The sequence below is a fragment of the Pararge aegeria genome, chromosome 3 (assembly GCF_905163445.1).
Source record: "Pararge aegeria chromosome 3, ilParAegt1.1, whole genome shotgun sequence".
NCBI lineage: Eukaryota > Metazoa > Arthropoda > Insecta > Lepidoptera > Nymphalidae > Pararge > Pararge aegeria.
The window spans coordinates 11,928,133-11,945,014 of NC_053182.1; the positions used below are offsets into that span (position 1 = coordinate 11,928,133).

Consider the following 16,882-nt stretch of genomic DNA (forward strand, 5'->3'; position numbering starts at 1 on the left):
ACACTTTACCATAAGCCAATGCACTAAAGGTAAACAAATATGGTATCAGATCACGTTATCTTTGTTCAAGTGTTGGGAACATTGGCAGAGTCAGATACAGGACCTTTATAGATTGAGAGTACTTGCCGTGACGGCTACTTGGACATAGAAAGTTTATTATGTAAAGCATAAAAAACAAAGAGATGCTAATTCTATTTTTGTCCAAATCTCCGTGGCCTGTTTTTGTGCCCCAGAAATGTCAATGTGACGTTTGTGGGGAAAACAATAAACTCCAAAAAAGCTTGTTTTTATGATTCTCATTTTTTTCCGGTTATTTCCGATATTTAATTTCTTTTTAAGTTAATAAGGTTTGTGCTTGGCTGGCTTTGAATGATTATGAATTTATAAAATTCACAGCGCTCGAAAATAAGCTGGTGTAACATTTTGCTCGTAAGTAGTCATAACTAAATTTAATAGAGTTTTAATAACGTTGGAGACATCTTTAGATTTTCCTAGGATGTCATGGATAGAAACTGCCTCGTTTCTGTTGAATATACGATGTAAATAATTAACAATTTTGCTTATTGTTGGTAAATAAACCTAATACCTAAGACATAAGTGTTGCTAGTGTACTATTTTGAAATACCTTGCTATCAGTTCCCTATATAAAATATGATATAGTATTTGTAGATTTCTCGTTGACCCTGAAATTTAATACGACGGCAAAATTGAAATCCAAAAATTACGCAAATATGTGTTCAGGTCATTTTGAGACAAGTTCATTTTCTATTTATTTCTATAAGTGTGAGCTATATATTTAGTCACTATATTTTCTTCAATGTAATTGTTTTCTTCATAGCTACTGATATTACCTGACCTATTTCGGAATAAACTCTAAAAAATATGTGACGAAGTCTTGCTAAGATAAAAAATATATAACCATCCGAATTCACAACTTCATCCTTTTTGAAGTTTTCCTTTATTATAAAAAATTAGGTTTAGACTTTACAACGTAGTGCTTGCATATTTGTAGGAGTCAGCAAGTTTTTTTTTACAGTTCCACCAAATACATTTTTTCTCTAATACATAAACATCGTATCATACATCCATGGAATTAAATTTATGATTATTGACACATGAAACTTGAAATTCTATAATTTTAATAAATTAAACTGCGCAGTTTGGGGAATTTTCATGCTGAATGTAGGCAGCACTGCACTCTATTATACTTTAGGTTACGTACGATTGAAATTAGCATAAAACTTTATAAACGATCTATTTTCTATCGTAAATTGTGTTGTATATTATAGAAATATAATAAACGATAATTATCTATACTTTTAACAAATCAAAAGTATTGTACTTACGAGTGGAACGACAAATCCAAAAATTTACGTTCTCTATCACTTTTACATCCTAAAACACTGCACCGAGCCATGTTTTCGCAGAAATTCTTCACGGAAGCTGGTTATTAACAATGTCAAATTAGTTAGGTCTGTATTTTTGTGCTCACAATCCGTTTATCTCGAATTTCTTACTAATAAAAGTATCTCTTACTAATAAAACGATGGCTAACTGTCAAACTTGTTTCGCAAAGTGCTTTGCTAATCCATGAAAAAACCGGCACGCGGTATGAGACAAAAGAGCCTATCGCTTAATCTCGTTTATTTACAAGACGTATACATTAGTTGTTCTCTTACTTGTGTGAATGCGACGGATGCTATTCATTTGTCTATTTACTTCTCTGTCTACGATTTGCTTACTCTTTTTTCCTTTTTATTAAATTGTCAAAACAATAGCAGGGTTGCGTTTTAGTAATTGTTATAGACATTTTTTTTTATTATTTAGACAAAAAATATATACGAGTTGATCAATTTGTTTAGACATCCAAGTATACAGAGAATAATATGTTACCCGGGATTGATATGAGTTTATCGTAAACTAATTCAGTCCAGTCAGACGTTAGTTAGCACCAATAATAATAATACAGCGTTAATAGCAGAAGTCTTATACAGTTAACGATTTTGTAAAACTTCACAAGCGTTAGTTCCGGGAACCTTCACTATTGCTATCAGCGCCAAAATGGTCAAATTCAAATAGCTTCAATAACTTGATGTTTATTTCCAATACAGCGTAGGTACTTAATAGAGTTCAGGGCATTTGATGCATTGGCTTTTGTTATGTACTATCGTGTACTTTAAATAACAGCTAAATACTTATAATTAATCTGTGAGTCGCAGACCATAGACACTGCTTTGAACACTCTGCCCGTAGACTAAAAAAAAAAACAGTTTTCAATTTTCATCAGTGCACTTTTTTTGCAAAACCTTCAGGTTTTCAGTCTGCGATCATTAGAATTTGATGAAGATCATTACAAAGATGAATGCAGTAATAAAAACGAGGCCCGTTATTAAATATGTTCCCTGCACTTTTGGAACAACCAATAGTGCAATTCGTTGCATAACAAATAAAAGTGAAGATGTTACCACTCATACAGGCCAAGTATTTGTTTCAGATTTAAATTACTTGTTTTATTTGAGTAAGACACAGTACCTAAAGTATAAGCTGATTTTTGGGACGAAGTTAATTCTACTTTTCTATATTTTTACATCAGTGTTAGTTTTTACGACTTACGCACAATGCTGATTTAGATTTTACGATTGTATGTACTTTCTCCAACATTTTGGGGCAACACAATTAAATGAAGTCAGTTTTGAAATTGAAGCTATCTGCAAACCTTAAAATAAATGTTAAACATTTCCATGAATAAGAGCACAATCTCGTAAAGTTAATTAAATATATCTTTTCCCATATGATGATGTTCATTTTATTGTACAAGCTAGAAATTCTTATTTAAAATTCTAATACATGTCAGGAAAAGGAGTGTGAATGTAAAGCATTATTTCTAGTTATTAACTTGCAAACTTGTACAATGTGCAAGAGTAGCTTAGCAAGATACAAATAATATTGGATACTTTGGCCTTGAAAGAAATTGAATTGAATGATTAAAATATACCTACTTTGATTTCCTTGCCTTCAGGCTTTAAGAGTAAAACTATCTATTTATTTTCACCTTGTGACTAGCATTACAGGGATTTTCCTAAATCCATCTAACTACATACATCATAAAGTGTATTTTATAAACCTACATACTGAGTAACTTGTGTTCCGATTACTTTTTAACAATCATTGTTTATGAATCCTTTTGTTTTGAAAGAAAAATATTTCAATTCAATTCAAATTTCCAATTTTTTTTTCAGAAATGGGATGCTGATGATTATAGACTTGCAAGATTTTCTCTAGCTGCAAAACAAGTTAACCCCAACTGGGCTATTAAATTAATTGAACAGGTACCACCAAAAGAAGTAACCAACCGAGTAGTATGGTGTGATGGAGGTAGTGGTCCAGAGGGCCATCCTCGAGTATATATAAACTTGGTAAAACATTTATTTATTTATTTTTAGATCTTGTTAGTACAGCAGGGCAACTTACTTACTTAATGAAAGATGATACTGAAGATTATACAAGACATGAAATGATATTAATATTAATATGTTATTGTAATATTTTGTAACATTATACAGTATTTTCTTAAAGGGCTATAGTCACAAATTTAGCAAGATGGTGTTGCTGTGTTTAGTTTAGTTACTAGTAGTGGTCCTTTTTAAAGACTACTTCAGATCCATAGATTAGTTTAGAGTTTTTTGTACAGCAGAATTGGCACCATTGGAGGTTGAAGCATAAAAAAACCATTATTGCCCATTTATTAACTGTTTAATGTGTATTCCTAAACATCTTGACTGATGTTTTTATCTAATGAAAAAGTGTGTGTCAATCTTGATGACAAGTTTATAAAGTCACAGTGTACTGTGACCTTATAAAGGCTTGGGTTCAATTCCTGGCAATATCCACTTCCAGTTAGTATGAAATGGATTTGAGACTTTTAGGTATTAGTATTTCCATTGCTTTGCATATGCTTGTAAATTGGTTTTTAACATTATCTTTTAACACATATCAAATCTATAATTGTAAAATGCAAAATTTGATGGGATTCAGGACCTACAGCATTTATGGCTATTGTAGTACAAATAGTTTGCCAACACTCATATCTTGGAGCCAATGGTCAAATTAAGATTGTGAAATTATAACTATTTCTAGTTAAAACATTGACAAATATATGTGGTATTTCTTTAATGTTACTGTATTTATAAGCTCATTGGCTTTATATGAAAATGAAATCACTAACATTTATTTGCAATGGGAAAAATAGGTGTTTAATCTAAATAGATAGTGGTGCTAATACTGTGTAAAAAGTGGATGTGTCTCAATGTATGTAGGATGACTATAATAGTCATCCTTTACAGCAATTTACCTTGTTCTAACCTATCTATTATTTACTTTTTTAGGATAAACCTGGAAATCACTCTTGTGGATATTGTGGACTAAGATTTGTCAAAAAAGACCACTAGTTTGCAAAATATTAGAACCTGCGCATAGTCATATAAAATAGAACTTTTAAAATGGTACCAATAAAACAAAAATGTGAATAATTTACCGATTTTTATTAATACAACATTATTTATATAATTAAATATAGTTGAAACTTATATCACATGAAAACTACTTATTCTTTGCTGAACAAGTAGCAAAGCCTACATAAAACTTCTTAATCTATGTTTCAATTTAGAAAAGATTATTTGTATTGTTAGACAGTTGAAGTTTTAATGAAGCAGTTTAGGAATGCAATATTTCCAAAGATCAAAGAGAAAAAGATTCTTATTGTTATGAAGGGACACATGCAATAATATGCAGAGCTGGTATAGAAGTCAAAGGTGTTGCTAAATCCAAAAAACTTCAATGTAAGGGGTTTAAATATATAAGTGTACAGCCAGGCTTGCCTACTGTCTGCCATTTTTGTAATATTATAGGTATGTTACATTTTTTGTATTTCTAAAATTCCAACCAGCTAACTATATGTACAAGAAAAATATTATTAATTTACTTATTATTTTCTGTATGCTGATGTTTTAACTGCTCCCTAATGTCTTTATTAGATTGCAAGAGTTCTAACAATCTTGAATGAATATCATCATTTTTTTGTTCCAAAATATCCAGTGCCTGATTTAACTCGTCCAGCTTAGAGTCCAGCATGTCATATTCTGTAATATAAAAGAATGTGACATAATGTATTGTAGTTTTTTTACATTACGCTAAATACTTATATTACATTACAGCAAAAGAGTTTATATTAGAATGAGCTAGCATAAGCATCTACCAATCACATTCGGAAGATTAGTCATTAATCTGCATCTTAATTGAGAAATCCTATGTAACATCACATTGCAACAAACATAACACACCATATAAAAAACTTTATGCAGGAGAAACAGCTTATGGCGCCAATTCTCTTAAATACAAATATTGACACTAAATTAAATTCTTGAGTAGTCTAAAAATAATGATCTATGTCAAACTACCATGACCATTTAAATCAGGAGTTTATTGTAGAACAGAATTGGCAGTAATATTTTGTATACAAAACTTTAAGATTTAAAAATAAGTTTACTTAAATACAATAACTTTAAAAAAATTAAGGAATAAAATATCACTTGCTTAAATGGTAAAGTAAAATCATGTGAGGAAACCTGCATGCCTGAGATGTCCCCAATTCTGAAGGGTGTGTAAAGTCTACCAATGCACACTTGGCCATCGCAGAGGACCACTGCCTTAACAATAGGTTCTTATTCTGAAAGAAGACCCATGCCCTGTGGTGGGTAGATGATTGATCTGTTTTTTTTGTTACCTTAAGGGCAAACTCAATACTCAAACTCCTGAAACGGTTCTAATACCAAGACATATTCCAGACAATTATTATAGCAAGTACATACGAAAAACCATTACCTTCTCGTACATTTTCATTTTGTTCATCATCAGTTTCCAAGCTATTATTTTCACCTTCGTTATCTGTTGGCTTGTTATCATCAGTTCCAGCCATAGTAGTACAAAAGATCGGGAAACTCACCGTTCAAAGCTGCGAGTTAAAATTGAACTAATTTAAGAGAAATTCAATCTGGAAAATTGTAAATACTCAATCACTACACAAAATTCTCCTCTTGACAGTATAGAAAATAATAGACATTTTTTACTTTTATCACAGGTTTTTAAAACGATAGGTCACGTCTTTATGTCAATGAAATATTTTTTTAGAACCCAGAGCCGTAAAGCAAGTTAATAAAAAAAATTGTCTTTGGTTTTTAATCAACAACTACTTTCCTGGTCTGTGTCAACAATCAAGTATCAACCAAATTCTTGTAAGTAGATTGATTGTTAGTAATTATTGACCTGCTATGTTTCTTGCATCTTTTGTTTCCGCGGGTATTAGGAGTTCTTTATGATATTGTATTGTCTGCAAATATTCTTTATTAAAAAAAAGCCATTTGAGTATTGTTAAATCTGAAATAAATACGTCATACAATAACCTAGAGTTCTGTAAAGTGTAAAGTGAGCCGAGACGTCAGCTCACACCACAACCATCCATTGCATTGTTGCATTAATTAAACTGTTAGCTTAAAATAAGGTTTCTACTTTTTAATCCAAGAGTTCTAGTATTGAAGCATATTAACTTAGAAATATTTGCAATAATTATTACGTCAAAATAGTGTTCATTAATACAAAAGTTCATTCCATTTCTTTAACAGTATAACAATCAGTACTGTTTGGTTTATAATCTTTTATGTAATTTTTTAGCAAAATGACGTCTGGACCTTATAACTACTCGTATATTTTCAAATATATAATCATTGGCGATATGGGAGTTGGCAAGTCATGTCTTTTACATCAGTTTACAGAAAAAAAATGTAAGTATATACATTTTTTTTGTATACGGTGTATATCAATAAAAGTTTAATTAGAAGCTTGGTACAGCTATACAACTTAATACAGGTACTGTGGGGTAGTAAATTATCAAAATAATAAATATTTTGATATATTTGCAGAAATTATCTTATTTAAAAAATTATTTACTTTATTAAAGTAGGATATTAGCATTAGTTCAGTGTAGTAGTTATGTTTAAATACAGCACACATATCAATTGTGTAATGTGCTTTGTAAGACTTAGCACATCTATATCTGTCTACTAAAAATAAATCTGAAGAGTTTGTATTGTTATTTGTTTGAAGCTTATCACTGAAACGCCCAGGTGGATTTGAAAAATCTTTTGTATAAGTTAGCCCAATTTTAATGTGTTCTATAGACTATTTAACTTTTTAAAATTTGAACACTAAGGGGATTGAATCCTATTCTGGCAGTGCTGCTATAACTACTAGGAACCAATAGGGGATGATTATGTACTGACATATGGAAACTATAATTTGTATCATTTTCAAGTTAGATGCAAATCGGAATTAATGTTAATTATAATGGTAAAATACATGTTTGAGGATCTATAGAAATTCTCATGTCAGAGAAGTTATAGTAGACGAAAGTAAATTTTTTAGAACTTACTAATCTCTGGATATACAAAACGTATGAGTTTTTGTTTTTGTATTTGTTAATTCAATGAAATAGGAAAGGAAGGTTATAGGCTATTTAACATCATGCTAAAACCCTTAGAACAAGACATAGTATTTATTAACTGGAGTGGAGTGGCTGGAGTGGCAATGTGGTTGTTCAGGGTATATGGTGTAGAAAACCAGATGAATTATACAAGAAATTAAACAATAGTTTTACTAAGTTGTGCATTGTGTAATGCCATCTACAGGAGTCTCAATGAACTATTACTCAAGTATTCAAGACTCATTAAAATAATGTTCCTATAAAATTATACCAAAAGTATAAATAATATGATTTTATCTACATTATTTATCTAATCTTTATTTCTTGTGTGTTTTATTTTTTATGTGTTAAATATGATGTTTCAATTTTGCATTTTAAGTCTTCTCTATGTACGCACAATTATTAAAACTCTGTCAACATTACCAAAGGTAAGATGGGTATAAAATTCCTCCAGGCATTAAGTTTCAAATATGTACATATTCTTTTTTAATTGTGCAATAAATTATTTAAACAAACAAAAGTCACAGAAGAATTGTATTAAATTATATAAAAAAAGCAGGTATATTTATTTTCTTTTTCAAATCTTAGTAAGGTAGGTGGACATCATCTCTTTGTACTGTGTCTCTAGGTTGGATTGATTAAAGAAGCTCTTTTAAATATCATTTGTTATTAGTTAATTATGGACTAATAGCAAATGATACTAGAAAAAGCTAATATGTATTGTAATTTATAACTACACCAGTTAGAATTTTGATGAGATTAAGAGAGATTTTTATATCAAACATCAACCAAACAAAAATTACTTAAATTAAACACACTAGTTGAATATGTATTACTTGTTTAGATTACTTTTCTTCGTTTCTATTCTTCAAGTTTTAGACCTTAGTTTGCATAGAACTGCATAGTTACCTAGAAGTATGTGATAATGCAGTACAAGGTTGTAGTGGGTTATCTATTTAGGGATCGGATTTTATGCAACATTGTACCAGAACTCTAAATTGTATTTTAAGTTGGATGGTTTTTATTTTCAAATTGCCTATGCCAATGATCGGATCCAGAACATTCTACTAAAGAGGTCGAAAAACTTCAGAAATTATTTTAGTGCTCTAGTCTAATATGTGTACCAGTTCCTCAAGTTTGATAAAATCTTTTCGGCTGCCCTGAAAGTTTTGTATTGCTAGATCTAGTTGTCGAGATGGGCAGCAATATCTCTTTTGGAGCGTATTACTAATAACATATTACTAACAGACCTAGTTCACATTTACCGGCGGGGCCGCCATGGTCTTAGGCCTTGATTGTGTAGGTATAAGGAAATTAATGAAGATAAGGCAAGCAGGTTATTTTAGGGTTAGACAGCGTGCTGGTGTAGCTACTAAGTGACTCTGGTCCATGTTATTTAATTAGTCTTACCTAATGGTTAAATTCCATTTCTTGGTTGCCAATTGACAGTTGGAGCACCAGCTGGAGGTGCACTTCCTACCTCCTTAGTTTGGCAGTAATAATAATAGGGAGCCATGACATATTGTGTATCTATTCCTAGTTGTCGAAAAGCTACCATTTATTTTGGGAAGATAGAAAGTGTAATTATGGTTACACTTTTTACCACGTACCTATATTTAACATTCAACTTCATACTAATTTTGGTTTGGATTTTGTTGTGTAAATTTACAGTTAATTTACATATTTGAAGTACAAATTGGTTTTTCACACTTATAGTGGAGTAACTGCCAACTGCCAACATGTCTGTCAACTCTATCCTTTACACAATTAGGAAAGCATATTTTAATATAAATAAGAAAACCTTCATACAGATATATAAGACATATGTAAGACCTTTATTGGAGAACACTTTCCAGGTCTGGAGTCCCTATTTTGTTAAGGATATAGAAATGCTTGAAAAGGTTCAGAGACGAGCCACTAAACTGCCAAGAGAATTGAGAAATCTTTCATATGAGCAAAGGCTTGCAAACCTGGGACTCAGCACCCTCAAAAGTAGGCGAGAAAGAGTCGATCTCATTGAAACTTATAAAATATTAAATAAGTATTACAACATTCCGAATTTTGGGGAAATATTTTCAAAAAAGAGTAACCCCAGATTAAGGGGCTATGGTCTCAAACTTGAATATCAACAGGCATTGTCTAATCCTTCCAAGCACTTTATCAGCAATAGAGTTATACAAATGTGGAATGCCTTGCCTGAAGATGTAGTGACTGCAGAATCACTGAATCAGTTTAAGAATAGACTGGATAAACATCAAAAAGACAAAGAGCGCAAGAAATGATATAGACGCATCAGCGAAAGCTGCTTAGTCTATTATATAATAATAATAATAACAATAATGTCTTCAAACATGATGACTTGCTTGTTTTGGCTTCTATTCCTAGTTGTCGAAAAGCTACCTTTTATTTCGGGAAACATTCAAAATTCTAATTTTGGTTTGGATTTTGTTTGTGTAAATTTATAGGTATTTACATATTTGGAGTACAAATATGTAAATACCTATAAATTTGTTCACAGTTTGTTTTTGACCCTTATAGTGGAGTAACTGCCAACATGTCTTTAAAAATGATGACTTACTTGTGTTGGCTTTGGGAACCGCCTGCATTATGTAATTAATATCTTACTTTAGTTATGGCCGACTGTCCTCACACCATTGGAGTAGAATTTGGAACTCGGATAATTGAAGTTGCTGGTCAGAAAATAAAACTACAAATTTGGGACACAGCAGGGCAAGAAAGATTCAGGGCTGTAACACGTTCATACTACAGGGGTGCTGCTGGTGCCCTTATGGTTTATGACATAACAAGGAGGTGAGTAAATAGTTTGTTAACAGAGCAATACAATTTTACAAATGTAAAAATTAAAATTAATTTAGAATTGTTTGATATCATTCTTCATTTGATTGCAATGCCCTTATTTAATTAATTTATTTTTCTCACTAGGTCCAACCCCACATACAGATGTATTTATAAAAATAAAATGTACTAAATTTCATTATAATATCTTTTATAATTGTTTGCATAGTTATTAAATAATTATTATGAAAATTAAGCTTCATTTGCAAAACAAAGAAAAATCTATATGGTGTAATTTATATTTTCTTCAATCTTTCTTTATACTCCACACCAAACGGATTATCAAGTTAGGTAGGGTATATTGCTACGCACGGGATCCCTATGAAACCGAAGCATCCTCAGGAGATGTGGAGTTTACAATGAATAATTATCACCTTATCTTTCTAGGCCCCTCCCACCTCATTAGTATCTCTCAATATGTTTTATAAAGGTGAAGTTGATCAATTTATTTGTTCGTTTAGCAATTCGTACCTCCCATTCTTAGGTTTAATAATTTCCATTGTTCCCTCAAATCAAATCTCAAACCTTTGTTTCAAGTATGTAATATTTCATATGAATGTACTGGCTATGTTATGTCCGCTGTTTTAAAGATGATTTGCAAAATGAGTTTTTTCAGGATGGTTATGATTGTAGGCTGCTATATGCTCTTTGTTACGTGTTTCAATATACGCCCGGTCAGACCTGCATATGGGGCGTGGCATTCAGAACATTGGAGTTCATATACAGCTTGATCTATCCAATATTTAATTTTATACTAATTGTTACAGGTCAACATACAACCATCTAAGTAGTTGGCTCACAGATACTCGAAATTTGACAAACCCCAGTACTGTAATATTTCTTATTGGAAATAAGTCAGATTTAGATGGTCAACGAGATGTTACTTATGAAGAAGCAAAACAGTTTGCTGATGAGAATGGACTAATGTTTGTTGAAGCTAGCGCTAAAACGTAAGTTAAAAATTGCATTTAATATTACTTTTATAAAGAACTGAAGGAATATGTTAATAACATAAACTAGGTGACTTACTACTATTTGAGAAGGTTTTTGACTTGACTAGATTCTCATAACAGAAATTACTCTGTTAATCATTGCTTCTTATCGCAGTGATATATGCAGAAACTACAATCATGTCACTATCAACCCACTCAGGCACAGGTCTTCTTTCGCCGAAGATAGAACTCTGAACTCCCGAAAGGAAGGCTGACATCCTTCGATAGAAAGTCTGTAAATTTCCTGAAACAGACAATTTTTAAATGGTCCCTTGCATTGTTCTCTTCTCCTTGCCACAGGGGTCAAAATGTTGAAGAGGCATTTTTAGAGACTGCTAAGAAAATTTATCAAAGTATTCAAGATGGGCGGCTGGATCTTAATGCCGCGGAGTCGGGGGTGCAGCATAAGCCCGCCTCGCCAGGCCGCCCGCTGGCAGCGCCGCCCGCCTCGCGCGACCCCTGCGCCTGCTAGCCGCTCCCACCACGGGGACGACTACGTATCGCGTTCAAACCAAACTTACATGTCACAGCGAAAGCGATCAATATAATTAAACAAAAGTGATTGATGAAATGTCATTTCACACTTTCCTTGCTACATATAATTTCTATTAGCAATTGATTATTGTTATTAATTTAATTTTAAAAATTGCGTTTTTAATTATATCTAAAACATAATATTTGTAATGAGTATATAATGAGTCAACGAACGCCTGACAGGGCAACGAATGCAAAGGCACGTGGGGTCCCCCTCTGCCCGCGACGCCTGCGGTAGGTCAGTTCAGCTTCGTTTGCATTCTGGTACTCTCTGAGAGTACTGTAGGATGTTGACTTTATATACTTGTAACACATAAGTCTATACCAACATATTATGTTACAAGTAAAACCTAAAGTGCAACTATAATCTAAGTTACATGTCTTATAATGTAGTAGTATACTATTCAATTATAATAAAACCATTCAGAAAAAATGGACAAAAGGTGGGTATGGTGACCTTATTAAATTCTTGATAGTTATCCTGAATATTTTGCACTATGAACAATTAAGGCTTTGGTCTAGGCAGAAGTTCTAGTTATAACCTTTATTTTCTTATAAGATGAGTTAGTTCTTTTAACTAATTCACATTAGCCATTATGAATAACTGTACCCTAAATTTTATTTCAATCTGCGCTAATCGGCTCGACTTGATAGTAATAATCCTAAATACTGTAGTATTTAGGATTATTACTATCAAGTCACTGTTTGTACATATAAGTGAAAGAGTATTAATCACTTTCTCTGTAACATAATGGATAATGTAAGTTTTAAATAGACTTGTGTGGCTTTGCACTATGCAGACTTGGAATTTTGGTGCGTCCAAAGCATTTGACGTTTCTTTAAATATGATGAAATTGCATAACAATATATTAATATTGGATAGGAGAAGGCGTTTCATTTCGTAATTTCATGATATATATTGAAAGCTTAATTGTATATAACTTTGAATACCTGGCTAATCGGCACGATGCGCTTTAGAATATCTTCATTCTTTATTTAGACGTTTCGCTCAGACACCAGGGCATCTTCAGATCGACCCGATTGACAGATGTTAACTTTATAATGCAAAATTGCTAACCCAATTTTGCAAAATTCAACACCTCCCGATGTTTCGATGTTGGAGCAAAACTCACATCTCGCTATGTAAGTTTCGCTCCGCTTTTCGAAAGATCTACATGGCCTAGTGTATAAATGAACATTGTAAGACAGTAAAAAATGCACCGTGCAGATTTGCCTGATTTTCTCAAATAAAGCTGTAATTATTAAATACAGTTGTAAAAAATTTTGTTAGTCGGTCACCTACCTAACCATTGTAGCTGCCGGCAAATTAACATTGATTTGTTAGTTGGAAATCATTATTCTATAATCTGTGTTTATATTTCGCCACAGATCTTTAGCAGCTACGCTAATCCTATAGGTAGTCTTAGTTTGGCATCAGTTAGTCAGAGACGTTGGATGATTACTTTGGGCCCTATTAATCTATCTATATATCACTGACACGTCAATCTGACAAAATGGACTTGGAACTGATACCAAACAAAATTTCGCGTCTTAAACGAATCTAAAGGTTTGTTCATAGAAAAGAATCATTTTTTAGTATATATGAAACAAAGATCTTTGGTTTAAAATGTTGCAGTTTTGAGCAAAGCCCGAATTCGTCTATTACAAATGAACACATTAAATTACAGTTTGATGTGTATATCCATTTTTTTTACATGAACTGTGTACTTTAGTGTCCCAAATGATGTAATATATGTTACGATTTTAATAACGTAGTGCCCCGTTATTAAAATTCATAAAAAAGCGGATGGTCCGAAACTACTTGTCAAAATACGATTTAATTTACAACTGAAACTGTAAAAAACCTTAATATTTTCTACGAAAAAATTTTCATATAATTATCGGTAAACGTAACGACATAGGGATGGCTTCATAAAAACTGAAACACGTACATTTTTATATAATGGACTGAAATCATAAAAGGTGATAATCTAAGATGAATCTTTTAAACTGGTGTGGTAGCAGGTAAATTCTACTATCATAATACTGTGTGTACGCTGGATGCAGTAATCTATACTTCACGCCTCGTTTCAAACAACTGTATATAATAATGTTTATATGGTATTTAAATCTTGTTTTTTTTTTTTAAATTAAAAGCACTATAATCTCATTTACATTCCACACTTAACTGGGGTTTTGGAGACACTTTAGATAAGCCACATTTTTGTTATAGCAATTATTTACTAGTGTTTGTGTAGTATATTAAAATATAAACTTGTAAGTTAAACAAATTAAGGTTTTAAATAATTAAAAAAGTAAAAAAAAAAGATAATTTCTGACAGTATTTTCTGTTTAATTGTCAATCGATTTATTTGATGATTAATTATTTCTACCAATAATTTTTTTTAAATAATTTTATCCATCTAATTAACTTCATAAATTATTAGTTGAATTCAGCTATCAATGAAGGATAGGCAGTGTTCATAACCAAGCCTGACAAACAATAGCAACCAACTATGATCAGAGGCATTAAGTTGCTTTTTAATGTAAATACCCAGTGTAGTAAAATAATATTATCATTTACTAGCACATACCATACATATGAAATCAATATCTGTTATGTTATTTATAATGTTATGTAGTGGACAGACTGAACTTTTAAAACAGAATTTTTCTTAATTACTAAAAGTTCAACTGCCAAAACTTTTAAGTTTTCGTGTATTCAAAAAATCTATTATTTATAAATACAGAATCACTACTTACTAGAAGCAATTGCTTTTGAAATATAAGGAATAATATTTTATAAACCACAGCTAGGAAATATGTTTTTACAACAAATTAGTATTAGTTTTTTTTTTTTTTTTTAATTTTTGGTAATTATATATTTCACTAATAAATTTTCCGTAAAAGAAGATGTTTACCCTGTATTTGTTAATCAATTTTACCCTTCAAATAACTTTAAGGACAGAATTTTTTTTTTTAACCACACTTTTGTGAAAGAAAAGAAAAACCCAATTTTGTAACAATTTTAATAATCTTTTAAAAAAACATTCTAATGCCATAGCTGGTTGCTATTGGAAGAATACGCATGAGAATACGAAGTCGGCGCATTATCAACGGCAGAGACAACAATACCCTTCATCATAAAGGTTTTACTAAAGTTTCTGACAAATATCACAACATCGATGACGGGATATTTTATAAGTTCTCTATAGTCCATTTTTCTAATAATGTTAAGAATTTTTCAATACTTTTTATTGTAAAGTATGGATAAAGAAAGTTTTAATAAACCAACTTAATAAGAATATATTTTCTTTTTGTGTTTATACTTTATTATTTATTTGAAAATTTTAAAACATACACTAAGAAGTAATGAATTTTTTTTTTACATTATTAGACATGTAAGATGAAATGGACTGAAGTAGGCCCTATGGGTATGAACTCATATTTTACTAAATTATATAATAATTTAATAAAATTGACTTTCATTTTTTATTAAACGGTTAAAATAAGGCATTTTTGTTGTCTGTAGAACTTCTTAAAGTCATTGTAAATATTTTTATAGAAATATCAGCTTCTAAATTCGAGTTTAAATGTGACGAATATATTGCTTGCATTGAACACTTATCTTCAGGACCTCCTCGAAGACTAGCAAAATCAAAGTCGGCAAAATCATGCGCCGCGTTCCGGGTGCCCAGGCAACAAAACCAAACATTAGACGTCCTTCTGGGCAGTGTTATTAATTAATTAAATTTAAATATATTTCGTTTGTTTTGTAAAAAAATTGTATATGTAATATGTATTTGTAAAATTAACAATATTTTCATTATTTCTCTTTATTGCTTTAATTAATCATCATTAATATTGTGCAAGAATATAAATAGTAATGTCATTAAAAGGTATGGTTATCTTCTATTTATTAAACTGTATTTTTTTACGAATAGAGAAAACGAAAATGGTTTGTACACGGGTGCTGTAAGAGCTAGTGAGAGGCCTGCCTATCATGAGTTAAAATTAAATCGTATTATAGTTTATTGAATAATTTTATTGTTAATCTGTTAATTTTATCATAAATTGAAATATTATTTATTGCTATTGAATTTTTATTTTATAAAATGTATCATATTATAATAGACTATATTATGGAAGTACAACACTGTTTTATTTCTCTTATTCTGCTAACTAATTTATTCATACAATTTTTTATATGTGATCCAGGCTCCAGTTCTGGGCTCTCCAGTGTAATTTTCTTTTTAGGTTTTAGATGAGGTTCCTACGGCTTCGCCGGGGGAGTGGGGCGAGCGCGAGAGCTCGCCATGAGAAGAGCCCCAAGGCTCGACGTTTTCCATTTAGCATCGCCTCTATCTGTATACTTCGCACCGCAGTGCTCACCCGGAATACGGGGCACAAAGCCTTCCAGTGTCCATTAACCTGAGACGTAGGTGTTAAGCCTTATATACCTGTAATTACACCGGTTAAACAGCAATAGTGTTTGGCGGCAGAATAAGCATGACGTAACACTTTCCCATGCGAGCTGTCACAAAAAGCTCAACAACTGACTGAAACAGATTGGATTAAGAGTATACAGTATACTCTTAATCCAATCTGTCAGTAATAGTAGAGTGTAAGTCTCCCCGACCGGCTAAGCGGCAATGAGTGTCCCATAACTTTGAACAAAATGTAAGTAGGTATATTAATTTATTTACTTTATTTATTGTTAAAACATTTCCAATCTTTGCCCTCGCCGAATTTTATCAAAGGCGCCGTTGCGCTATCGAAGGACGCCTGTGTGCGGCGTACATCCTTAGGAGAATTTGGCATTTTATATCGAAGTGCCACACTGTATTGAAAGTTTCTGTTTATTGACTTTAGCTGAAAATTCTTTCGTACTTGATGTAGTACCTACGTCGAACAGATGTTATGTTAGGTATCGATATTTAAGTATGGATTCAGAATGTAGTGACGT

At 31.6% G+C, this 16,882-nt stretch overlaps 3 protein-coding genes across 6 annotated transcripts; 2 read left to right on the forward strand and 1 right to left on the reverse strand.

Moving 5' to 3' along the window:
- Positions 1-368: 368 nt before the first annotated feature.
- On the forward strand, positions 369-4,529 carry LOC120635881 (probable NADH dehydrogenase [ubiquinone] iron-sulfur protein 6, mitochondrial). Of its 2 annotated transcripts, XM_039907105.1 has the most exons (4): positions 369-429; positions 2,313-2,481; positions 3,240-3,416; positions 4,386-4,529. In XM_039907105.1, the coding sequence occupies exons 2-4, from the start codon at positions 2,341-2,343 to the stop codon at positions 4,446-4,448; spliced, it is 381 nt and encodes a 126-aa protein (XP_039763039.1). In that variant the 5' UTR covers positions 369-429; positions 2,313-2,340; the 3' UTR covers positions 4,449-4,529. The 2 variants fall into 2 exon arrangements, with proteins under 2 accessions (XP_039763039.1, XP_039763029.1); XM_039907095.1 differs by lacking the exon at positions 369-429 and having other exon boundaries at positions 2,244-2,481.
- LOC120635894 (UPF0184 protein AAEL002161) lies at positions 4,523-6,098 on the reverse strand. The gene is made up of 2 exons (XM_039907110.1): positions 5,881-6,098; positions 4,523-5,138 (listed from the first exon to the last, which is right to left on the reverse strand). Exons 1-2 carry the CDS (start codon positions 5,972-5,974, stop codon positions 4,978-4,980), a joined length of 255 nt encoding a protein of 84 aa, XP_039763044.1. The 5' UTR covers positions 5,975-6,098; the 3' UTR covers positions 4,523-4,977.
- Positions 6,099-6,222: 124 nt separating this feature from the next.
- LOC120635866 (ras-related protein Rab-14) lies at positions 6,223-15,998 on the forward strand. 3 transcript variants are annotated; one of them, XM_039907064.1, is made up of 5 exons: positions 6,223-6,290; positions 6,727-6,836; positions 10,165-10,345; positions 11,158-11,340; positions 11,683-15,998. In XM_039907064.1, the coding sequence occupies exons 2-5, from the start codon at positions 6,731-6,733 to the stop codon at positions 11,852-11,854; spliced, it is 642 nt and encodes a 213-aa protein (XP_039762998.1). In that variant the 5' UTR covers positions 6,223-6,290; positions 6,727-6,730; the 3' UTR covers positions 11,855-15,998. The 3 variants fall into 3 exon arrangements, with proteins under 3 accessions (XP_039762998.1, XP_039763017.1, XP_039763008.1); XM_039907083.1 differs by lacking the exon at positions 6,223-6,290 and adding an exon at positions 6,317-6,354; XM_039907074.1 differs by lacking the exon at positions 6,223-6,290 and adding an exon at positions 6,363-6,556.
- The last annotated feature ends 884 nt before the right edge of the window (positions 15,999-16,882 follow it).